Below are 25,818 nucleotides of genomic sequence, written 5' to 3'. Positions count from 1 at the left end.
AACACATATATATACTCCCCTTCAAAAGTGATGGTGCAATGAGGCCTATTCTTTTATTTCTGCTGTTGATTGAAAACATTTGGGTTTGACATTGAATAGTTGAAAATGAGACAAGAGATCAACAGTTCAGATTTTACTTCCACGTGTTTACATCTGGATATATGATTTAGTACAAGGTTCACCAATGTGCTGGTCCCACAAGGAGCACATGAGTGGCCCTTGGGCATGTTCTAAAAATAGCTTACCAGTGATGAGAAATTGTGATTTTCTAGAAGTAGAAAACATTAGTAACAATAATTTCAGAAAATGTGTTATTTCAGAAGTGTGTATCAGACTGGTAGCCCCTCACATTATCAGTAGCCAATAAGCTCTCTGTTTCAAAAAGGTTGTTGACCCCTGACTGAGAAGATAGGTTACTCCCTCAGTTTCTTCTTTCGCATATAAACTGCATACTCTATTGGGTTTAACTCTGGAGATTGCAAAAGAAAAAAAAACTGCAGAAATAAAGGAACTGCCCTCACTGTTGAAATAGAGTGAGAGACTTTGAGTTTTATCATATGGACCTTTCTAAAGCTAATCACTTGAAAATTGAGGCAAATGTCCAGGAATGTTGATGACAAAAATATTAGATATTCATCCTCCTTTGTAGCAGGTATGTACGCTCTATTCGGTTTAAGACTGGAGCAAAAATAGCAACTAAAATAAAGAAAGTTGATTCACTATTGCAATACTTTTGGAGAAGAATGTATGAATATTTGGGATGAGAAATTATCCCGCTAGACCAGGATTCACCAACCTTTTTGAAACTGAGAGCTAATTCTTGGTTATTGATTAATGCAATGGGCTACCAGTTTGATACGCGCTTCTTAAATACAAAGTATTTGGGGGTGAACAATCTCACCATTGTTTCTCCCACTAGCTTTTCTCTATGAACGCTATTATTTGATAATGAGCTACAATGCTGACCTTTGACCTATGCTAGCACTTTCTCTCCAATTTTTGCTATGGCGTGTGAGTGTGATTTGAAAGAATAGCAACAACAAATATTTGATTGGGCTTTCTGATAAATTGATCTTTTCTTTAAATGAGTTGTAATACAATAACAAAACAGTAAGCTATTTTTAACAGAGGCCTGCAGGCTACTGAAGCGGTCCTTGGGGGCACCTGTGCTAGAGTGACAACCTCCATCAAGACACCTTGAATTTTGGCAAAATCACTTTTAACACAATACACACCACAGGATATTGGCTCAGGACAATAATAATTTGAGACATTCAAAAATCTGTCTTATGCTGACCTTGATGAAAAGGGAGGGAAAATGCTCAAATGGCCAACTGTCGGTACAGTATGGGTAATGAGACATCAAGTGAATCACAGTTGGCTGCTGCGCCTTGTTCAACGGGAAACAGCAGCTGCGTTGTTGTTGTCGAGCTTTGACTTTTGTTTGCTGTTGTTCTCAAAAAGCACGACTCAGGTGCACGTCCTCCTTGTGTTCCCGGCATGCTTGCTCACACTCAGCCCTCGCACATTGCAGGTCCGTGCACGTTCGAGAGGGATCAGTGCGGCTGGACCGACCCCGGCCAAGGGCAGAGGAGGTGGCATCGGCAGAAGGCCGGCGACGGCACTTGGCCGCCCACCGATCACACCACTCACACAGGTGGAGGGGAATTAAGAGACAACTTGTGAGCTCACATGCACTGAGTCAGAGGCTGACAGTGTTTTTCTGGCTTCTCAGGCTTCTACATGAGCGTCAACTCAAGTCAGGCGTCAGCGCCAAGCGAGGCCCGACTTCAGAGCCCCCGTCTCCCACCCTCGTCACCCTACTGCCAGATTCTGTACGTTCACTGTCATCCATGTTGTTGTTAAATGTTTGTGTGACACACAGCTCAACATATTCCGCCACGGCGAGTTGCTCAACCCCCCCTTCAGCTACCTTCACAAATCCAGCACTCTAACTTCTTCCTTCCTTCGTTCCTCCACGCAGGTTTCACTTCCACATCAGCGCAGAGTGTGCTGGCTCGCTCACAGTGCTGACGTGGCAAGCCGGTGGAAGTGAAGCAATCCTGTGGTCACGCAGCCACAACACCCGCAACCACTGGACGCCCGAATCTCTGCCCCTTGGGCCTCACCTGCAACCTTATGAGGTGCTCAACCCATGAACATGACTTCTTGTCTTCCCATTTTATGCTGCGTTCATATATTGTGAAGCATAAATACGGCATTTACGCAATTAATTATCGAATTTACAGCACACATTTAAAAGACATCACCAGCATAACAAAAGTTACACCCGCACAATCAAACAAGCTCCAATACAAACTAGAGATCTGTAACAAGATAATAATAATAATAGGAATACATTGATTTTACATAGCGCTTTTTTAGTTACACAGACACTTTTAAAAAGCAATAAGATATTAATCAAAACAAATTATATATTGATATTGTATTATTTACCTTTAGCTATAATTTAATCAGATCAATTCATTCATCCATCCATCATCTTAATCATTTATCCTCATGGGGGTCGCCTATCCCAGCTGTCTTCGGGCAGTAGGCGGGGTACACCCTGAACTGGTTGCCAGCCAATTGATCTCTGTACTGTGAGGCCGATGTGCACCGTGCCGCCCACAGATTAATTAATATAATTATAAAATACGAGAATAATGAATGGGGTTGTTTTTCAGAAAGCAATTACAATAAAATACATTTTTAAAAATAAGTTGCATTATTGTTTAAATTGATTGAACAATTAAAAAACATTTGGCTTGGATTATTTTCATCATTAATTGAATGTAATTGTGATTCATGTAATACATCCACCAATAATGAGTGCCAATACATAATTTATAAATATATATTTTTACATTAATTTATTCAATGAAAAATTATTTTTAAAATGATGTTCTCTTTGTCACTTATTATTTATTAGTTTAACAAATTGTATTTTGTTCTGATTGTAATTCGCGTCGTCAGTGAGCTTCTCCTGTTATTTGCCCCTCTTGTGGAGATGAATAAGGTAACCAAAATATTAGGTACAACCCCCACTATGATGCAGTGTAGCGTGATTAAGGCTAGGCTCACACTGCAGGTCTTAATCTTCAATTCGGATTTATCGGTGAAATCCGATTTTGTGGGTGGGTGGGTGTGTGTAAGCGTTCACATTACATCTGACGAATGCACAGAAAAAGAGACGATGTCACACACAGCGTAGCATTTACGGAAGTAAAGTGGTCCAATGTGTAGGGACCACGGACCTATATTTTTATTATCTCATATCTACAGAGGAGTGATTCGGAAGGAGGTAGAAATACAGTATTTTGGGGAAATGAGGCAAGGCTTTTCGATCTCATTTCATGGAGACGTCACTAAAGATGATGTCACGTCATTGGTGTCTACGTGGCTACTATCACCACAATTCAAATGTGCACTTTATGATTCATGTTTCAAGTGGGATTACATTAAAGTTAAATTTAAAACCAATACCGTTACTCAAAACAACTTTGCAGATCACGGACAATCAAGCAATCTGTGTCCCCACCTGTGCAGAGCGCATGATGACGCCATGGACGATGTATGCGACCTGGCTGTTCAGATTGCGGTCGCATTACAAAGAAATCGGATATGTATCCAATCTAGAACCACATATGAAAGGTTGGATTTGAAAAAATCCTAATTGAGCCGTTTAGACTGTCATAAAAAGTTAGCAGATACAGGTCGCATACGGGCAGAAAAATCAGATCTGGGTCGCGTTTCCCTGCAGTGTGAACCTAGCCTTTGTTTCTCTGACCCTCAATTTCGTGTCTGGTAAGTGTATTTTACATTAAAACCAGCTTATATCATGTAAAGTCATTTTGATACTTGATAGTGAAAGAAGTCAAATTGTGGCTTCCAAAATGTGAACATTTGTGAACATTTGTGAACAATTTTCCATTCTTCTATGAATTACAAGATACAGTTTAATATGCAACCCTCAAATCAAGTCAATATAATAATATAAATCATCACTTTTTCTCAGGTTATATTTAGTAGCTGGAATAATGGCACTCAGGAAGATGCTGACACTGATGCTTGCATTGTTGCTGTGGACGATATCTTTCTTCTCAACTGCAACCAATCCTTCCATCCCCCAGGTGAATGACATTTGGGACCTGTGAGTCCACATCTTGAAACACGCAGGTGGATTCTTAACTCATGTTTTTTTGTGTTTTTTTGCCACCTCCTCCTCAGCCCTCTCCACTTCCGGTTGCACTTTTGAAGACGGCCTTTGCGTTTGGACGCAGGCGGCCAATGACCAGCTGGACTGGCTCATTGGGTCGGGTCCAACCGATACACCCAACACCGGGCCTGTGGGGGACCACACTACGGGAAAAGGTTATTTTGACACTATAAAACAGTGTTGGACAAGCATTTTGTGCTCAAGGGCTGTATTTACATTTTTTTAAAAAGGGACTGAAAGGCCAGATCATATGGATGTGAAGTTCCCCCTCCAAAAAGTTTATATAAAATATGTGAAATTGTATTTAGTAATAAAGTAATCAATTCCCATGGTTTACATGTTATTTTTTATAAGTAAATAAATTATAGTTGATTAAACAATTATTTAATTAAATACAAATATTTTCAAATTAAATGTACGGTATGTTTTCTTTTATTTGACCATTTTCAATTTTTACTTTAATTAACCAATTATTTAGTTAGATACAAATAAAAATTTGTGCCCTGCGACTGGCTGGCGACCAGTTCGGGGTGTAGTCTGCCTTCGGCCATTGACGGCTGGGATAGGCTCCAGCAACTCCCCGCGACCCTGTATAGGATAAGCGGTTTGGAAGATGACATGACATGACAAATAAAAATTATTAAATACATTTTGATCAAACAATTTTAGAGGAAAACAGATAACTCAATTCAACAAATCTTCTAAGACTCTTGATAATATAAATGAAGAGCTGCCAACTGTTAGGGATTGTCAGTATTTTGTTAGGGAAATCACTGAACGCTAACTCATTACACCCGTAATACTGATTGTTACGGATATTTTCAAAAATCTTGGGTCACTTAACAGCACGAACATGTTTAAACAAAGAAACGGAGTTCATAGATAATTGCGATGTATGTTTGACAATACGGCGCTGTATATGGCCCACGGGCCATACCCACACCTGCTATAAAACCTTGCAGCCTTGGGTATAATGGAAGAAACACCATCTATGATAGGCATGGGGCATACAATTTAATACTGTGTAGATTTCATATACACTTCATTGTTGTTGTTTTACCACAGGAAACTACATCTACACAGAGAGCTCCCTTCCAAGTGCAAAGAGTAATGTTGCCCAGCTGAAGTCTGCACTGCTACCACCTGCAGTTCAACAGGGATACTGTCTCATGTTCTGGTACCACATGTTTGGAGCCACAGTCGGTTCTTTGCAAGTGTTCCTACTGACAGCTGAATCAATGGAAAAAACACTGGTAAAACACATAGACATTGACGTGTTTGTAATTTGATATTTTCTAAATTGCTGCCTCACAGTTTTGAGGTTTGGGGTTTGAATTTGCATGTTCTCCCCGTGCATGCGTGGGTTTCCTCTGGGATAGGCTCCAGCTCACCGGGGACCTTAACGGGGACAAATGCTAGAGAAAATGAATGGATGGGCGATATGTTTTATCGCCCAATTCCAAAAAAGGTGGGATATTGTGTAAAATGTAAATAAAAACATAATACAATTATTTGCATGATAATAAATAATTTTCAGTCTATATTCAATTCAATACACTACAAAAATATATTTCATGTTCAAACTGATGGAACATACTTGGTTTTTTTTTAAATAGTCTCTCATTTTCAATTGGGTGCCTGCAACACGTTCCAAAAAACGTGGGATAGCATCAACAAAAGTCTGTGAAAGTTGAAGAATGCTCCACAGTTGAACGGTTAATTGGAAACAGGTGAGTGTCATGATTGGGTTTAAAAGGAGCATCCCCGAAAGGCTCAGTTGTTTATGAGCAAGGATGCGGTGAGATTCACCATTTTCTGAGCAAGTACTTATGCAAATAGTCCAACAGTTCAAGAACAATGTTACTCAATGTACAATTGCAAGGAATTTAGGGATTTCATCATTAACGGTCCATGATATCATCAAATATTGAGAGAATCTCTGGAAAAAGCAGCATGAAAGCAGCAAGGCCGAAAACCAACCTTGAATGCCTGTGACCTTCGATCCCTCAGGTGGCGCTGCATTAAAAAACAGCATCATTGTGTGAAGGATATTGCAACATGGGCTCAGGAACTATTCAGAAAACTATTGTCAGGTTACACAGTTTGTCGCTACATCTATAAATGCGAAAAAGAAGCCATATACCATCACCCTGAAACTTGTATACCTGTGAAGACACCATGAATGAAATGCAAAGGTACATGCAGGTTTTAGAGCAACATAAGCTGCCATCCAAGCAAGGTGTTTTTCAGTGACTTCCCTGCTTATTTCAGCAAGACAATGTCAAGCCACATTCTGCAAGTGTTAAAAGCACAGCTTTGTAGTAAAAGAGCGCAAGTACTAGACTGGCCTGCCAGCAGTCCAGACCTGTCACCCATCGGAAATGTGTGGCAAATTTTGAAGCACGAATATCACAACTGACACCCGGGATGTTGAGCAACTCAAGTTGTACATCAAGCAAGAATGAGACAGAACTCTACCGTCAAAGACTGAAATGAGTGTCCACAGTTCCCAAACACGAGTGTTGTTTAAAAAAAAAAGGGTGATGTAACAGAGGTAAATGTCCCGCTCTCTCGGGATTTTTGGAATGTATTGCAGGCATCAAATTCAAAATGAGTGAATATTTGTTATAAATAAGTAAAATCGATCAGTTTAAACAGTTAATATCTTGCCTTTGTAGTTTATTCAATTGAATGTAGGTTGATTTGAAATCATTATATTCTGTTTTTATTTATCTTTTACACAATGTTCCAACTTCATTGGAATTAGGGTTTTGCACATTGAGATAACAAATCTCAGCTTTTATTTGTTGCGATGCATGACTTCCCTGTATACTGCGGTGTGGATTGAGAAATGTCCAGAACTCTCCCATAGACTTTCTCTGTGATATGCTTTTATCACGGTTGTGAAACAGTCAGGTTACAAAAGAGCTGTGATTTGTGCTCTGTGCAGTTTCGGTGCATACTATGGTGTTGCACAAAACTCTCCTCACATCCTCATTGCAGGGAGTGACTCAGCCCTCTGTCTTTCCTGTAGGTGTGGCAAAAATCAGGAAACCAAGGGGACGAGTGGTGGCCGGCGCAAAGCCACGTGACCCTGCAGCGGGTCCACCAGGTGATCGTGGAGGCGAGCGTGGGAGGCGAAGCAGGCGACATTGCCGTCGATGACATCTCGCTCGTTCCTGGAGAATGCCCCACCTCTGGTGATGGTTTTGCCAATTCCTTCAATATTTTGGATTTATTTTTAATTACGTACTGCTGCCTTAAAGTGGAGAATGCATCGGTCAAGTTATTCAATAAATTGAGTGAAGTAACTGTGAAGGAGCATACAATTTTTTTTTTTTTTTTACAAAAGCAGAGACCAAGAACAGTAAAGCTCGAACTCGACCCCAAAATCTCCGTTCTCTTATCGTATTACCGCATTTCTACCACTAGAGCCGGGAACGCTGATGTCATTTTTTTTTTTTTTTTTTTTTTACCAATTCTCTGTCTCTTAGCCAATGAAATGCATCAGAATATACACGTGACGTGAGCCCTCCTGGGGTATCCTGGGCTTTTTTCGAGCAGTAATGGCGGACGAAGACGATTGCAGGAGTTCTGAAATTAATTATAAAGGTTTGGTAATCATGGTATGGTATTATGGTAATTACCACTCCACTCTATTCGCCAAGGTTATTTCAACCGCGCCCCAGGGTGAATAAGGTACCGGTAAATATGAAAATTTGAAGGTAAATATACCCGCAGATGCTACACCGTTGTAGCTGAAAAAATAAAAACTAACAGACCTGCAATAAAAACAAATTCAAAGCGAAATGAAAACTAATTATAATTAAAAATCCAAAACTATTATAAAACTGGTATATACATATACCGGTACTTAAATTAAAAAACTGCTATCCACAAACTTACATGCAAATACACATGCATGAACTTGCATCCATCCATCCACTTTGTATGCTACTTGTCCTCAATTAAGTACATACACAACCATGCGTGCACTTTATCTCATGTACACATATTACAGTAAAAGTATACTTAAATGTCTTTTGTAGATGTGTGTGATTTCGAGAAGGGAAGCTGCAACTGGCAACAGCAGAGCGACGATGACGCCGACTGGACCCGGCAGTCAGGTGCCACCCCAAACCCCAACACGGGCCCTGACAGTGACCACACCACCAACTCACCCATGGGCCACTACTACTACCTGCCCTCCTCCAGCCAAGACGGCCCTGGTCAGACTGCCGCTATGTTGTCACCTGTGTACCCCCCAGGTGAGTCCTTCAGTCTTGGCTCAAAAACAGGGAGTTTGTATTCTAGCCAACAATTGATTTTCCCTCTTTTAGGAAAAGGAACATGTGTCCAGCTGTGGTACCACATGTATGGCAGAGGTGTTGGCACACTGAACGTTTACCAGCAGAGCGAAGATGGGGTACGAGCACTGATTTTCTCCCAGGCAGGAGACCAATGCAGCCTGTGGAGGTTCGCCCAGGCTGCGCTTCTGCCCAGGGTTCAACCGTACAGGGTGAGTCACACATATATGTAGATTTTTTTTTCCCCCAAAAATATTTGTTGAATTTCAAATTGGTGGACGAGGAGTATAGAGCTAGTACCTTCTGGAATCTTTCCCTCACCGGAAACACGGCCTGATTTGACGATGATTGGGTTGTATCGGATCACTGCCCTGAGGTAACTCACCATAAACACCTCATACTTTATATTTTTGATGTTTTTTTTTTTTCGTATCAATAAATAAATGATCGTTTCAATAATCATGATTTCACTTATTACCAAAATAATCATGATTAATATTTTTGTCATACTCGAGCAGCCCTATCATACAAGAGAGTATTGAATATAAATAATTTCACCATTTAAGAGATTTAAGAGAAAACCACAACCATAAAGGTTTATATATGCAAATAGATGCACATGCATAAACTATAAGACTCAAATAAACATTGTAGATTTGTGTTGTCGTGTGAAGTGATGTCTTCTGGTTCCGCCTCCTTCACCAATAACAGCCAGAGCCAGCCATTACAGTCCCTGCAGCGATCCTATTGAAAACAGGAGCACTCACTCTCACACATATATAGTCAATGCATTCCTCTCCAAGTAACTCCCTACAAGCAAACGAGAGAAGCAGGCATGTTTTGTCGGTTGTCAGCAAAACGGGTGTCCCTCTGTGACGGACCGAGAGGTCCGTCGGGACTTGACCCTGTTAGTGATGATTACACTGACGGATGAAAACCCACTTCCATCTGTGCTTAGTCCATTTTTGTTTTTGTTTTTAAGTTTCCCGTCTATCGTCTAACGTCAGCAAAACAGACGTCCGTTAGTGGCGGACTGACAGACCGGTCCGTCAGTGGCGGACTGACAGACCGGTCCGTCAGTGGCAGAATGCCCACCTCTGCCTGTTCATTGACTCAAGTTAGTGGACATGCGTACCAACATTGCCGACTCAGATGATTTTGTTATCGGTTCACTGGCTTGAGTTTGCAGACTTAATGGAAACACCCTGGAACCAGATGATTGAGTTTAGTGTCCTTCTTTACATTTCAGCTTGTGGTCGAGGGCGTAAAGGCCGGTCCCACCCAGGAGGGCGACATGGCCTTTGATGACGTCTACGTGTCAGACGCCAAGTGTCCCCCGCGTGACGTCTGCGACTTCGAGCTCAACATGTGCAGCTGGAGCAACGTTGGCGGAGGAGTGGACCAGAATGACTGGCTCCGTGGTAGTGGAGCCTCCCTGAACCCCAATTCGGGACCCAGCGTGGATCACACCATGAACATGCCACATGGTTTGTCACACGGAGACTTGTAAGGTTCCTTTTACACAGCACCGGTTAATAATTTCATCTTCTTCCGTCAGGCTACTATCTCTACGTGGACAGCTTTGTGGGACAGTGGGGCCACGCCTCCTTCCTAATTAGTGTCGTGCTCCAACCAGCCAACAGAGGGCACTGTCTTACGTTCTGGTACCACATGTTCGGTCCTGATGTTGGGACCCTTCGAGTCTACGTTAATGACAGGCAGGCACTCATTCAGAAGAGCATCAGCCTGTACTATTACCATGTTTCTATGTTTATTGGTAATGGATATGAATTGTTGTTTTATAGAAAAACACATGACAGTGGTAACGGGAAGGGTGTTCAGAAGTGGGTCGAGATTGGAAACAAGGGAGACAAGTGGCTGAAGGCCAGTGTGTTTGTTGAGCACGACGATCCATTCTGGGTAATAATTTGATGTTTTTTTTACACTTCACTACCCCACACAAATTTGATGGGATCAAGTTTTGCTTGCCATTGAATGGTTGTGAGTTAGTTTCTGAAATATTTATTACTGGTTTTATTATAAAAATGTAGCAATTACCAAAGATAACAAATACAGTGGCGCCTAGAGATATGACTGCCCTGACTTAGTTTTTGAAGACACGAGCTGTTGTTCGGACGATATTTTACTTTGAACTCAACTCATTTCACAGCAAACAGCCGTTAAGCAGATAGTGAGAAATTCTTCAAAAAAGAGGCTTCAAGCTGTTTGATGCCACTTCGAGTTGAAATGTTACCGTGAAAGGAAACCAAAAAAAGACAATTGCACAAGTATCTGTCAGCTTAATGCTAACAAAAAATTCTAAACTCTAGACGGGCTAATTAAGAGCATCTGTGTCATGGTGTTATAATCCATTATGTAATGGCTGTTTGAACACAAACAGTTTAGCAAAACATATAACTATAATATAACAATACTCAGGAAGTTTTCCTCTGCTAAAAATGACCAACATTACTGTTGCTTACTGAGTATTGACCAGGCTCCATGTATGGCCATGTGTCTGTATCATATTGCCCCCATGTGGCCAAGGCGCAAGAAGGAGCAGCATAATTCTATTTAATGTCATGTCATCTTCCAAACCGCTTATCCTATATAGGGTCGCGGGGAGTTGCTGGAGCCTATCCCAGCCGTCAATGGGCGAAGGCAGACTACACCCCGAACTGGTCGCCAGCCAGTCGCAGGGCACACATAGACACTGTCACTGAGCGGGAATCGATCCCACGCTGCCCGCACACAACTCAGGCGTGTGTACCACTACACTATCAGCGGACCTTCATAATTCTATTTAATTGAAGCAAAAAATATAGCAAAATGTTCTATTTAATTTAATCACTACTGTATATATATTTTTATAAAATACAATATTCTAGTGTTTTTTTTAAATTTAAAAACATTGCACATTACAATTTTTTCTGTTAGTTTTTTGGGAGGAGCTTAGAACGGATTAATGGCAATTCCATTTGTTTCATTCGGGGAGAGATTTGTCTCAAAATTTTTCAGACAAATATATCTGTGATTTCCATGTGTTTTTCAGATGTACAATCATATTTGGGATTTTCACGTGTTTTTCACATCTACAAACATGTTTGCGAGTTTCACGTTTTGCAGATCCACAAATATATTGATAGTGATTTTTTTCAGATCCTTAACTACTGTATACTTGGTATTTTCACTTTTTTTTTAATGTTGTGTGTGCCATGACTTATCATTTTTAAATATTCAGTTCTGTTTATGTAGTGTCGAATGTGCTTTTGTGGATCTGAAAAACGTGAAAATAGCAAATATATTTGTGGTTCGGAAAAACGCGTGAAAATCTCAAATATATTTGTGGATCTGAAAAACTTGAAACTTGTATTTGTATGAATAATTTTCAGACAAATCTCCCCCATATTTCACTGGGTTAAGATTCTTTGCGAGCGTGGTCACGAACGATTTATACTTAAGTCTCAATGTACCACATTGTATTGTGACACAATTTTGAGTATTAGTTGAAGATGAATAGTTGTGCTAAAAGTATTATTAATATTTGTTTTAACTTAAGGGCCACACACAGCGTGCAGTGTACGGCAACTGTTTTCTTGCATTACTGTCTAGTGTTGTTTGATCACTAGGCCTCTGGTTTTACGGCAATTCAAAATTTGAATCACAATTTTACAATAAAGTGTTGTCGTAAATTACCGCCAATCCAAATGTACAGGAGGTGTCACACACGCTAAAAAATATATTTATTTATTTACCACCGCCACAGAGACACAGCCGGTCACCGCAAGTCATAAAAATACAGCATATACATTACAATACAGTATACAGTATATACAGTACAGTATACAGTATATTGTGTTTTATGACAATACTTAACCATTTTTATAATTTCATATGTACCTTTAGCTGAAATAGCAAAGAATGTGGTAAAAATACGCTATGTACCACGCACTGTACATTCAAATGAATGGTAGTGAGGCCCACATTTCAATATATCCTCACTTTCCTCTTTATTCTCACCCACGTCCTCTTTCTGTAGCAAGCGTACATCTTCTTTGGCTCACCCTCTTATCTTTTTATAAATTAAAAAAAAAAACTGGTCTAGTACAACATATTGTATGGGGAGCCTCAGAACCCGATACAGCCTCGCACAATTCACAAAGAAAACTGTGCTTTTTTGCAATGGTCTGGTCCTATTTGGGTTCCGAATAATCAGCAGTGTGCGGCAGCCCGAAATTGCACAGATGTCCCAAATTAAGTGACCATTGAATGTATATTCACATACAACAGAAAGGTTTTTATGTCATACTAAATTAATTGCGTTATTTTGTGCCCCAGTTTGTGTTTGTGTATCAGAGGGGGGGGGTCGCAGGTGGGAGTGTTGCCCTCGATGACATCGGCATTTTCCATGGACCCTGCCACACCAATCCCACCGTTGACCCTGATGATGATAAACCAGGTAACACTGACACACTTGATAGGATAAACATTTTTAAAAAATAAAACAAGCAAACAAAAAAAAATATATAGGTGAGGGATTAAAACACTGTACAAACAAAAATCAATTTAGAATGAAATATAAATGTTATATATTCATGGAATACAGAGGGAGTGGGAGAGAGTCACTAGGTGTTTTGGAGTATTGCTGATTTGTACTTGGATAATTATGTTTACTATAGTTTGGTTCGGGTGTTTTGCTAATGTTGACTGATGGGTTTTGGACCTTTGTCTATGTGGATTTATAATGATGGTATGTACACGATAAGTATTTATTAATTTATATTAGCACTATGTAGTGGTACATTATTATTATTATTACTGTTATTATTAACTTTAGTATTATTTTTACCATAGATGAGGAACAGAGGTATAAATTGAGAAAAAAGTGGAGAAGGGGTGGGATTTAATAAGTCTAGATTTCTTCCCACACCCTTTTGAGCATGGAAGGTTTTGTTAGGTGTGCTTTGGCTAATTTTTGATTGTTTTTGTTATTTTTTTTTTTTTTTCATATTTTCTTTTCATTGTTATTGTAATTATTGTTTTTTCTTCATGTTTGTGTATCAGAGGGGGGGGGCTATATATGTATATGCATACAGTGGTATATCTGTTATGTATACACATTTTCCATTTTTGGGGTGTTCTCTGCAGATATGTTGTCTGTGGGCCTGGCCGTGGGTCTGACTCTCCTTGCTGGAGTCGTCATCGTCATCTTCCTCACTATACTATACTGGAAGCACTGTGCAAAGTATGGCTAATTCCTGCAAATGCGAGCATGTATACATAAAAGCATACATACTCTCTTTTTTAATGTTTTGTTTTTCTGGTGCAGATCATCTGCGACGAGCAACAATGTGCTCAGTCAGAACTCCGCGTTTGACCTCTTTGACTGCAGAATAGGTGTAAGTGATTTGCTGAGAATTTTTTGGATTCTCTGAACCACAGTAATAGTAAAATATAATTTAAAAAAAAAAAATATATATATATATATATATATATATATATATATATATATATATATATATACATTTCTGACCATTTTCCTAATGTTAAACATTTAAAATGTGTATAAAACTAAAAAGGAAAAAAATGACATTTTAAGTCAGCTAACCTTTTTGAGCAGGTTTTAATTTGAATAGTGACAATTTTTATCAAAATGTGCCATGAATGTAAACATAAGAACACAGCTCGTAACGTCTAGTACTTTGAAGAGTCTTTTAAACCCCTCGTTTTCCACTGTTTTAATAGGAATATATATATATGTGTGTGTGTGTGTTTGTTTCCTTTCAGAGCACAGAGCACGGGAGTGTATCTAACATGTCCTTCTTCAACAATCTGTACGATGGCTCTTCAAGTAAAACCAACACAGATTCAACCAGTGGCTAGCATCAACATCCCATTATTTTTGTTTAGCAGTCTATTTCAAACCTGTGAAAGTATGAGGATAAGAAATAAGGATAAAAGATAAACCCGTTTTGGTTGTGTGTTTTCTACTTATTTTGAATATGTAAAAACATAATATAGAACTTACTTGCTTTTTTCTGGATTGGAACATGTTATTACTTTTTTTCTTATATATAAAAACAGCAATCTAAAGAATTCTTGGTGTCTTTTAAATTACTCAGATCCATCCATTTTCTATAGAGCGTTATGGGTTTGCTAGAGCCTAAGGTAACTTGGTGAGGGGTGGAGACCACCCTTGACTGTCCACCAGCCAATCACAAGGCACATTTACAAACAACCATACCTGTCAACTTGTACGTTTTCCCCGTATTTTATACGTTTTTTGATCATTTCAACTTGTGTACGCCGTATAAACATTTTTGTACGGGAAAAAAAAAATTAATTAAAAACTCTTTTTTGTTAGACCGATCTCGTCTTGCCCATTTCGGCTCTAATCTGGAGCGTCCGTTAGCGATTCCGACTGCAGACTTCGGCCGACTTTCACGAGCAAAGTCCGTCCCCCCGTCCCCCGTTGAGCGATAAACACTGTGTAAGATTCTATATAGAAATATCCGTTCCGTTTCCCCCACCTCTCCCGCTGAGCGATAAATACTGTGTAAAATTATATACAGAAATGTAGGGCAAATTACAACTTTTGTAAGATTCAGCACAGCCCAGGATGACAGGTATGAACAACCCTTTACACCTGTTGGAAATTCAATATTTGCAATTAACCTAACATGCAAATGCAAGGATTTGAACTGCAAACCTCAGATCTGTGAGGGAAACGTGCTAACAACTACCGCACAATGCAGCCCTAAAGTAAAACACATTTGAAATGACAGTGGTGCCTTGAGATACGAGTTTAATTTGTTCCGTGATATAGGCCGTCACGATGATTACTATATCGACTTATTTACCGTAGTTTTTGTCAGACTTGATAAATGGTCATTTACATCCGTGCTTGTTTACTTACGTCATCAACATTCAGTCGCGCTGCTTCACTCCCTCTCCTGTCTGCAGAGGACTAATGTCATGGTGATAGGCCCGAGTGCAAAAACATATTTTTGTGCCAAGACCGCTGCCCTAAGCAAAAATGCATGCACACATGCATGCACAACCACTGGAGAGAACTGCTATTGTCACCATGTATTTTTGCAGTTCTTTGCAATTTAAATATTGTCATTTGTATGTTAAACATTAACAATATGACCCCAAAAAATTCCAATACATTATTCTATTTTTCAACCTTTAAATCTGTTTGAATATATGCAAAAGGCTTGTCGCGGCACAAAAAAAATCCACCATATGTTACGAGTACTTTGCCATAGATTTAAATCCCACTAATTCAACTTTGCAACAAAAAGAAGCTGCACTCACACATTAGAAGATCAGCTTTTGTTTTGACGCTTTGGCACACAGTTCGTTGTGTGGTCGTACAATGCCAGATCAAACATCATAAGTGAAGTTATTTGTTGTAGAAGGTAGTTGACGACTTGCCGTATCCGGACTGATAATATCAAAGCTTTGCTTTGAGCTGTGAATCCGTTGAAACCACTGTGGTAAACTTGAAAGGGACACAAATTTACAAAGTAAGTTGGAAGTTACTAAACCAGAAAAATATAAACACAAGCATTGGTCTTTTGATGTGCTGCTGGTGTATACAAATCCAGAAAAAAAAATCTACGGGCAGTTTAAGGGATGTAGAGTATTGCTGGATGTTTTTTTCAGTCCACCGTGTCACTTAAAAAATTCCAAATGTCACAGCTGACTGTCTTAGACAACTGGGATACAAGGCCATGCAGGCCGTTGTCAACAAGACAATCTGACAGCGACCACAGACGTTTGGGACAAGTGTGAAGCATCTACCACTCATATGTAACTCAAATCCAATTCAGTATTATGCCAAGCAAGCCATCTAAATATAGCATAAAGATGTGGGTAACATGCTCGGACAAGTTGTGGCTGGAAAAAAGATTGCAAATGGCATTCCTGAAAAGAACTAAGTGAAGCAAATGGTAGCATATGGCAGTGTGAGTAACAGTTTAGCATGTGTGATGTGGTCTTTAGATTGGTAAACATTTTTATACATTTATGTTTTATTTAACGCCCTTTATGATAGGTTGAGTGATTAAGAAGTGCAGTCCACATGTTTACATATGTTTCACTGATTTACGGTATAGTGTTAATGTCATACCTCTGTGGTAAATTATGCTGTCATGGTGAATGCTTTGACTGCACGTACGAGTAATTACTAAGCTTACACATGTAATCGTAGTAGATAAACTTTTTCATATTAATGCTTCATTTTCTTTATCTTAGTATCTAATAACATGAAGTAGACCTGATATTGTTTGTTGTAATAAAGATGAATTAAATGTTTGTTGAAAAGGACCTTGAAAAAATAATCACAAATGAAGTCTAAATTGCAATTTTGAGACGGGAAAAAAAAATCGCAATTAGACGACAGTAGCCTTATCCAAAACCGTTGAACCCTGTGTTATATTATAAGTCTACATGTAGTACACAACCATTTGTTAGCAAAAAATATGTTGCTTGTAAAACCGTGACTCAATGCTAAAAATTAGCATGTCAATGGCGTTTTGCAGTGTTTGTTAGCATTAAGCTAAGCGGACATTGGATGTTGCTGTACATACACAATGTGTACCGGTAATTCTCTTTGGTCTATGTTTAGTTTGATGGTATGCTTGAAAAAGGCATCATTGTGTGCACCACTGAATTTAGGTTGCAAATGTAGGCCAATGCTTCTGACACTGTTTCAACCACCAAAGAGAAGGCCTTGCTCCCGATGACAGTTCTTTTAAAAAAATAAATAAACAAACAAATAATAATTCATATCAAAGGGACATTTTGTAAAATTTGCCGCCTAGTAGTGAACTAATAGAATGCAACGATCTATGTTTGAAGCGCATGCATTTTGAAGCACACACACGACGGTGCCTCAGAAAGACCATACGTCGCAAGCCATCCACCAGTTTCCTCAGCAGAGGGGCAAGCAAAATGTCATCACAAAAGACTTTTAGTATTTCAAGTGACGAAGTGCATTGTATTTGTTACACATGCTGTAGTCATGACGTTGAGGAACTACGTTGGCCAAGTTTTTCTCCTTTGGGTATCCGTAGCAGAAAGATGGCAGCGAAGCAACGCAGCCTCCTGTCGTGGAGACACACCCCATGTAATGCAGTATACCGTAATTAGCGATTACTAGACCTACGATTATATATATATTTTTAAATGTACATTGATGTGATAGAACATATTTGTTTGCATATTATCGAAATTAATAATGGGTTTTTAAAATGAATGAACATTCAAAAATCAAACCATTCTACACACTGTCCGTTTAATTATTAGTATTGTAATTCATACTCCGAACCACAGATGTCACTAATGCGTCCATGGTGGCGCTGTTGACGCGAGAAGGCGCAGGCTCACCGGAAGCGTCAGCCCACACGGCCACCGCCCACTGCCCCGCAAACTAAACGTGACAGACAGGGCTCCAGTCACTTTCGCGAAAATGGGTGTTACCGTTGAAGTCATAAAGCCAGGAGACGGTAAATGACGTTTAATTGTGTATGTTCTTCCAATAGATATGGAAAAGGAAACATTATTGATGCCTGTTTTTGTCTTTTCAGGCGTGAGTTTTCCGAAGAAAGGCCAGAACGTATCCGTGCACTACGTCGGTGAGCTCCCATTGTTTTCTCCCACCTCAGCTGCTCTAAAGAGAAATACCTTTTTTTGACGAACCATTTTCTTTAGGATCACTTTGCGTGGGAGTATCTGACTTCTTAAATGTACTTTACTCAAATATGTGTGTATTTTATTTAAATATTTTAGTACTTGGTTTTGAATAGCAAGCGAGCGGTGTGTCATACTGTCGTTAACGTCAAGCTTCCTGCATTTTCATTGATTGAAACTTGGCTGAGCGCTCTGCCATTGCTTTAAGTCTTCCTCGTAAGTGATACGCGTATCTATTATTACGCCAGGCTAAATAAAGTAAAACGAATGACTACCTAACTGCCTAACTCGATCTAGCCTGTGGTAACCAATCCGTCGTACTGCGCATGTACACATTCTCCCCGCCATTTTGGGAAAATGGGGAAAGTCAGAGGTATAGATACGTCACGCCCCTTTGAGCTGGGTGCCTACTTCCTGGCTAAGCTAGTGGGGGCAAAGTTTCAATGCAGTTAAGGTTGGCAGACTGCACGAAAACAGAAATAAGGATTAAAAAGTAAAATATTCAAAAGTGCTGGCTAAATCGGTAGACTTTTTTTTTTTTTTTGATAAAATGTTTGTATTAATAGTACATGTTTTGACCTTGACAAAGTAAACTTTATAAAACCAGTTGAGAAATGAGCAAGTGCTGTTTGATTTTCAATGTACATGAATTATAATCATGATTATTTGGCTCAAGATAGTAATCTCAATTACTAATCATTAGAGGTGGGCATTTTAATAAATTTTGTTGATTCGTCAGTGGCCGGTATCCGTCCATTATTCATCAGTCCGTCATTTTTCGTGACAAACTGAATTGTAATTGTCAGTCAGTCCATTGGTCCATCACTCTGTCCCCCCAAAAAATTCAGAAAAATGGGTGTCAGCCAGTAACTGACTAACGGTCAGCCAGTGACGGACTGATGGACCCTGTTAGAGACGATTACACCGACGAATAAAAAAGCATTTCTGTCATTCGTCAGTCCATTTTTAAAAGGTGTCCCGTCAATCGCCAGCAAAATGGGCATCCGTCAGTCTGATGCTCACCTCTACTAATCACAATTATACGTTGTTAGGGAAACAGCTAGACAGTGTTCTCTCGCTACGTCGCGGTTTATTAGGTTGTTGCAGTTTCACTCGATTGTCCTGGTGGATTAATGCGCCTTGTGGAAACAAAAACCAAAGTGCCGTAACTACAGTTCTTCTACTTCCGTTCTTATGGTGGCAGTTGCTTCTTCTTCTTCTTCGTCGTCTGTAGAAGAGTGGTTTATATTTTTCTCATTTGTATTAAAATACACTTGAGAAAATTGCACATTTTAAAGTTCCATTCACTCCAAACAAATGTATTGCTATTTTTTGTGCTTATAAAGTTTTTCTGGCCCACAGGTTTTAATATTTAAATTAGCATCTTTAGCTTTATTTTGAGTTTTGACCATGTAGTTTGTCCAAGTGGTGTTGCTGTACAGTTTGTGATCCAGCGAAACGTTAGATGCCTACTGCAACCACCTCTCTCTTCAAAGGTGAACCTTGACATTATTTTAATTTGTCGTCATTGTGATCTAGGCACACTGCAAGACGGCCAGAAGTTTGACTCCTCCCGAGACCGAGGCAAGCCCTTCCGTTTTAAGATCGGCCACGGTGAGGTCATTCGTGGCTGGGATGAAGGTGTAGCTCAGGTAAGGAAAAATAAGTAGACAGCGGCCGGGTTTACATGGAGACTTTTTTGTCATTCTGATTGAAATCATTCCGAATGAAGATCTAGTCACCTGTTTTCATGTGACGTGATCTTTTCCACTCCGCTGTCTACATTCTCCACCCTGTTCATCAGATCAGCCGTGTGTCACACGGAGATCGATGTAAACATCCCGTGATTTATCAAGATGGAGTTCATCTATTTACCACAGTGTTTGTGATTTTTTTTTTAAAACACTTCTATTAAAGCAGCATCTTTATAAAAACAAATTAGCAGTACTTTAAAATAAGTTCTCGCGTCACAGAAGAGCTCTCGTAAGATGCTTCAATTTTAAAGTGCATATACGACGACATCACTACGCATTGATGTCAAGACAGAGCATGCGCATACCGGACGCAGCCTGGCTGTTCTGATTGAACCGTTAACATGATGCTCATTCGGATTGGCAAAAGGAATATACCACCCCTATGAATCCAAATAAAATTCCATTTGGATTCTGACTTTTTATTCCGATTGAGGTGTTTACATGGAGCGTATTACTTCCATTTGGTCATTCTGATCCTTTCTAATGAGAAGACATGGCTCCAAGTAAACCGGCTATTGTTAGATGTCACCAGATTGCATTGTGGTAATTATGTTTTATTTGAGTTACTTCCATTCAGTCAATAATGTGTGTGTAAGAATATAGAGTTCTAGAGAATTATATTTTCTCGAGTGCTTATTCTCATTATGGTTGCAGATGAACTTGAGCCTATTCCAGCTATGTTTGGGGGAAAATGGCGGATTACACAATGGGCTTTTTCACTATCCCATCACAGGGCACATTGCACCTCTCAACGATGTAGTCTTCATTGAACCTGAAACACATGGCGTTGCAGTCCGGGAAGAAGCCGTAGATAATGCGGTAGATAATGCACTTAGAGGGGAAGTCAAGCCAAACATATATTTTACAAGAATATGTTCTATGCAGGCCCACTAGTTGAAACAAGGCATTCTGAATAAATATTGAGTTTGTGGAATAGGAGTTAATCCACCCGTTTTTAGCCATCTCAGGGAGCGGCCATTTTGTCACTTCTGGCTAAAAATGGGTGGGTTTTTGTTGCTCAACTCATATTGCACCAACACAATATTAATCAGAATGCTGTGTTTCAAGTAGTGGTCCTGCATAGAACATATTCTTGAAAAAAATATGTTTGGGTTGACTTTCGCTTTAAGCACAGGGAGAGCATGCAAAGTTCTGTTTGGAGAGGAAAATGTCAACAGTCACCATCCCAAAAACTGCGCAGGCAACATTTGTACGAGAATGAACAGATGCTTATCAGTTTATTATTAATGTTTAATAGTTTCATAATTGAACCAACAAAATACAGTGGCTTTTCCTTTCGAAAGTCCTCTTTGCACAATGCAAAATGCCATTGACATGCTAATGGTTAGCATCAATACCATATTTTTTGGACCATAAGGCGCACTTAAAATCTTTGGTTTTCTCCAAAATTGGCAGTGCACCTTATAATGCAATGTGCCCTATATATGGGTGAATGTGGGCTTTTCAGTTTGTCAAATTCAAATTCCTTCCTATTACATTTGCGTTGTCATTCTCATGCCCATATCGCTAGCAGGCATCTATTTTTTTGTCGTTGGAAGTAGGAGTACCTCCTGCTTCTGTATCTTAGAATCATGGTAAGTGTGGTTCTACGAGCCTAATGCCGCGGTCAGCTGAGGATTTCTGGCTGTGCGTTTCCAATGTTACATTGTGGTATAATATCATTGTGGTCTGTGGGAGGTAAATGTTAAGTTAAATTCCTTCCTATTTATTGTCCGTTCACACTCATGTTTGCGTTCTCATTCTCATCTGCATCTAATCGCTTGCAAATGTCTTGTTTTCGTCATACCGGAATTAGAATTACTTCCTGCTTTTGTGTGTAAGGATAATGGGAAGTGTAATCCTATTAGCTGCGGTCGCCGGTACACCCAAAGCTTTTCTGGCAGCATACTGTATTTCCATACTGTATTTCCAGCTCTTGAACTGTCAACCATGATAGCATTTAGCATCAGGCAAAATAATAACACAACCACAGGTCACCAGATTGACTAGCTATGTTCAAACTTTTTTTTTCATCTGTCAGAGTATCCCCTCCTCCGCCCGAAGCAACCCCCCTTACATGGCAAACAAAAGCGAATGAGACACGTGGTGCTATCTGTTTTCAGCCGGTCTGAACCTAGCATACTAGCGCTAAATCTATCAAATAAACAAACATACGGTACCATTAGAATAAACTATTTCATATATATTTCTTCACAAAAATAATGCGCCTTATCACCCAGGGTGGTTTATGTATGATTTTTTTAAATGGACCCGCTCGTTGATATTGTGCCTAATGTGTTGCGCCCAATGGTTCGTAAAATACGGTAGTTTGGGGTCTTAAAAGCAACGGATATTTGAATACAAACAGTGGAGTAACACCTAGACAGATAATATAACAATACTCACATGCATATATTCTTTGTCCTCTACAAGAAATGAATAATATTACGGCATCTTACTGAGTCACTAATACGTAGCAGTAGTAGTATAAGCATTACTACTTTGATTGTGTCTACCTGACTGTATAATACATATAATATAATACAATATGCCTCCCGGTGGCTAACGTTGGCACGCCAGAAGGTGCATCACAATGAATTGGATTGCAGCATTAACCCATTAAGGACGGGTTTCTACCACTAAAGCCGGGAGTGCTGTTGCGTGTTTCTCCCTTTAAAGCCGGAGAGCGTATGTAATTTTCTTTTTTTAATCCAATTCTCGGTCTCTTAGCCAATGAAATGCTTCAGAATATACAAGTGACGGTGTCGTGAGTTGTTGGAGGATATGCGGAATTTATTCGAGGAGTATTGGCGGCAACAGTCGATCGCGGGAGCTCTGCTATAAGTCACGGCAGTGATATAGACGACACACTCGCGGACTTCAAAGCTTTGAAACCATCCAAACGTGATGTATGGTTAAGATATATGTTCGTAGACAATGACGATTTCAACGTCTTTGTAAGAGAATACAGCATGGTAATTACCACTCGATTTTTTTTTAAATTAAAGATAGTGCTTCACTTGCATCTTCGATTGAAACAGTAAAGATTAATAAACTCAGACCTGTGTGAAAGCCACATGTCTAAGATCTCAAATTCTTTTGGTATTATGTTTCTATCTGCTACAGGGGCTGAGATATTAATTATTTTGTAGGTGGCGAAAATGTCAGGTTTTCAAGGGTGACTCCAAAGACGACCGTAGCTTTCAGAGAGAGGTCTCACGAGGGGCTTCAGGCGTCATTGGGTTAAACCATGATGCAAAAACTATTTGATTCTGTCAATTAAATGTATTTGTTATGATGCGGTGTTTTTTTTTTTTTTTTTAGAGTACAGTATTAGTGTGCTTTTTTTCCTTGTTAAAACACGGCACCACTGTCTTTAAAAGCATATGTTACATTTGCAAATGAGAGTTTTAGGCAATTTGTTTGAGCAGGATAACACAAACACCTAACCTTTACCCTAAATCCTACTTTTTTAATCCTAAATTCATCCCCAAAGGAAATTTCTGTTATGTTACGTTAAACGTCGTCCGTTTTGTTTTCCAGATGAGCAAGGGGCAAGTGGCGCGCTTGACCTGCACACCGGACTATGCGTATGGCAGCAAGGGCTTCCCTCCCGTCATCCCAGCCAATGCCACCCTGTTTTTTGAAGTGGAACTTCTCGACTTTTGAGTGTTTTTCACTTATGTGAATCCCCCAACACCCTCACTTCGACCTCATCCGTGACAAATGAAGATGCTGTCAGGGGCTTTTACAATTATCATTCTTCTCCCACCCATTTTTAATATGACGCGTACCGTTCAATGATTCTTCTTTTTGTTAGCTGTATAATGTAGTGGAGCAGGGTTTGTATTTAAATTTGACTCGAAACTCAGGTGCCCATCCAAGCAGTATGCTGTATCAAGCGCAGCTCTTGTCATTCCGCGGTGCCATCAATTAGCAGTAGATTAATGCCAAATGAATTTGACAGCTTCGGCACACATGCAAAAAATAAAAATACGCATAGAAATGATGTAGGCCTCTGACTGAAGCACCAATCCTATCATACCGGGAACTCAGGTGTCCTTGTTATTGCTTTTAGTTCCGCTGCAGGCAACCAGTAGAAGTAGTCCCACTCTTGTGTTCTTGCATTAAAAATGAGTTCACCATATGGATGCCTACGTTGTTGTCATTAGGAGAGATTTTGATGGGACTTAGTGCTCAGGAAATCCGAAGAGGACATATCCATTTGATGATGATTTGGATATGGCCCATAGTCTGCAGGTTCCCCAGCCCACCATTAAAAAGTGAAGTTGTTTCCCAGCTTGTGTGCTGTACTTGAGCACCAAACACATTATTATAACAGTATATAACATGGGCCTTTGGTTTACGACAGAGGCCCCTCAAAATGTCAAAGATGACTGCGCACACACACGTTAGGACTTTTTCTCAGAAAATGCACAACTTTTTTCTGATGAATTGACCTTTTGAAAAAATATATAATTTTTCCTTATAAAATGACTAAAATATTCTGCTTTTTATCCTCATTAAATGTACAACTTAATTTTTTTTATAAAATACATCTTTTTCAATATTTTTTTAATGTGACTTTTTCTCATAAAAAGTATCACTTTTTCAAAATATGCTTTTTCTTTTCTGCGAAAATCTGAATCAAAAAGTAGTTCATTTTTTTTTGTACTTTCTCAACTATATTCCTTTTTTCCAACAAAAAATTTTCAGCGCTCTCAAAAATGACTTTTTCCTTCTAAAATATACCATGTCCTCAAACATGCTTTTTAACGAGTGCATCCTGCGAGACTGAACAAGGTAAGCGGTGTTGAAGATGGATGGATTGACTCTTTTAAAATTTGATACATTTTTTTTCCCCCAAATGTCCCAACTACTTTTTCTGAAAATGACCCACGAAAATGTACAACTTATTTTTAAACTGGGAATTACTCAAGTAGACCACTTTCTCCATTAAATATTCAACTTTGTCCCAAAAAAACAGTTTTCTTCTAAAATACGACTTTTTCTACAAACATTTTTATACAATGACTTATTCTAATTAAACAGATGACTTTTTCCCAAAATATACTTTTTGTCTGAAAATAATGACTCAATACATTTTTTGTAAATACCGGTATATACTTTTTCCCAAAAAGTATTTCTTAAAATATGCATCTTTTTGTCCTATGCAGTTTTTCATACGGTTACTTTGTCTTGTAAATATGACTCCAATGTATTGCCTTTTTTCTCCTCAAATTTGACTCAAATATGAGTCATGAAATTTGAATATTTTTTCTTAACTATTCCATTTGAAAATATTAATTTTTACAAAATGCAACTCTTGAAAGCATACCTTTCCTGAACAACTCTATTAAAATGTACATTTTCCAAATTGACTGAACACAATCCTAAATTACTTTTTCCTCATACATATAAATAACTCTCAAAAAGATCTTTTTTAATTTAAAAAGTTTGACATTTTATTAGATATGTTGTCATTACAACTTTTATACGAGTTTTATTTTATTTTTTGTACTTTGTGTCTTATATATACAACTACAGTATTTAGTCATATTTACGGTGCATATTTGTATGAAAATCGCTTATAAGCCTTGGAAACATGAAAAAACACCCTTGAAAGGTGCAGTCTGAATGATTAAAAACAGCAATTACATGACTCAACGCCGCATTCTGCCTCACGACGTATTGTTTTATGACCTCGAAACGAAACGTCGTATGTAGGTGAAGTCGTAAACAACTCCCACCTTTACAACATTTTTAATGCAGTCAAGTCACGTCAACGTCGTATATAAACTCTTTTATATACGGCGTTGGGGACAGGTTCCACAGTTGT

The 25,818-nt window shown here is 39.1% G+C and overlaps 2 protein-coding genes across 5 annotated transcripts in view; both read left to right on the top strand.

Moving 5' to 3' along the window:
* The window catches only part of LOC147140865 (MAM and LDL-receptor class A domain-containing protein 1), a 51,293-nt gene extending 36,749 nt beyond the window's left edge, over positions 1-14,544 (top strand). For all 4 annotated transcript variants that reach the window (XM_086043061.1, XM_086043059.1, XM_086043062.1 and 1 more), the window contains 16 exons: positions 1,535-1,657; positions 1,736-1,835; positions 1,985-2,144; positions 4,019-4,133; positions 4,231-4,374; positions 5,285-5,472; positions 7,254-7,419; positions 8,269-8,487; positions 8,560-8,738; positions 9,776-10,013; positions 10,085-10,244; positions 10,332-10,446; positions 12,865-12,985; positions 13,675-13,771; positions 13,856-13,925; positions 14,314-14,544. In XM_086043061.1, coding sequence (XP_085899187.1) covers positions 1,535-1,657; positions 1,736-1,835; positions 1,985-2,144; positions 4,019-4,133; positions 4,231-4,374; positions 5,285-5,472; positions 7,254-7,419; positions 8,269-8,487; positions 8,560-8,738; positions 9,776-10,013; positions 10,085-10,244; positions 10,332-10,446; positions 12,865-12,985; positions 13,675-13,771; positions 13,856-13,925; positions 14,314-14,409 — 2,291 coding nt within the window. In that variant the 3' untranslated portion in view covers positions 14,410-14,544. The remainder of the gene's footprint in view (positions 1-1,534; positions 1,658-1,735; positions 1,836-1,984; positions 2,145-4,018; positions 4,134-4,230; positions 4,375-5,284; positions 5,473-7,253; positions 7,420-8,268; positions 8,488-8,559; positions 8,739-9,775; positions 10,014-10,084; positions 10,245-10,331; positions 10,447-12,864; positions 12,986-13,674; positions 13,772-13,855; positions 13,926-14,313) is intronic.
* A 3,342-nt stretch (positions 14,545-17,886) lies between these two features.
* On the top strand, positions 17,887-24,126 carry LOC147140864 (uncharacterized). Its single transcript, XM_086044012.1, has 4 exons — positions 17,887-18,041; positions 18,123-18,170; positions 19,765-19,877; positions 23,523-24,126. The coding sequence occupies exons 1-4, from the start codon at positions 18,005-18,007 to the stop codon at positions 23,646-23,648; spliced, it is 324 nt and encodes a 107-aa protein (XP_085900138.1). The 5' UTR covers positions 17,887-18,004; the 3' UTR covers positions 23,649-24,126.
* The last annotated feature ends 1,692 nt before the right edge of the window (positions 24,127-25,818 follow it).

The sequence above is a fragment of the Filicampus tigris genome, chromosome 10 (genome assembly GCF_054856515.1).
Source record: "Filicampus tigris isolate MCC_2025a chromosome 10, RoL_Ftig_1.0, whole genome shotgun sequence".
NCBI lineage: Eukaryota > Metazoa > Chordata > Actinopteri > Syngnathiformes > Syngnathidae > Filicampus > Filicampus tigris.
This window is presented reverse-complemented; position numbering and strand designations above follow the sequence as displayed.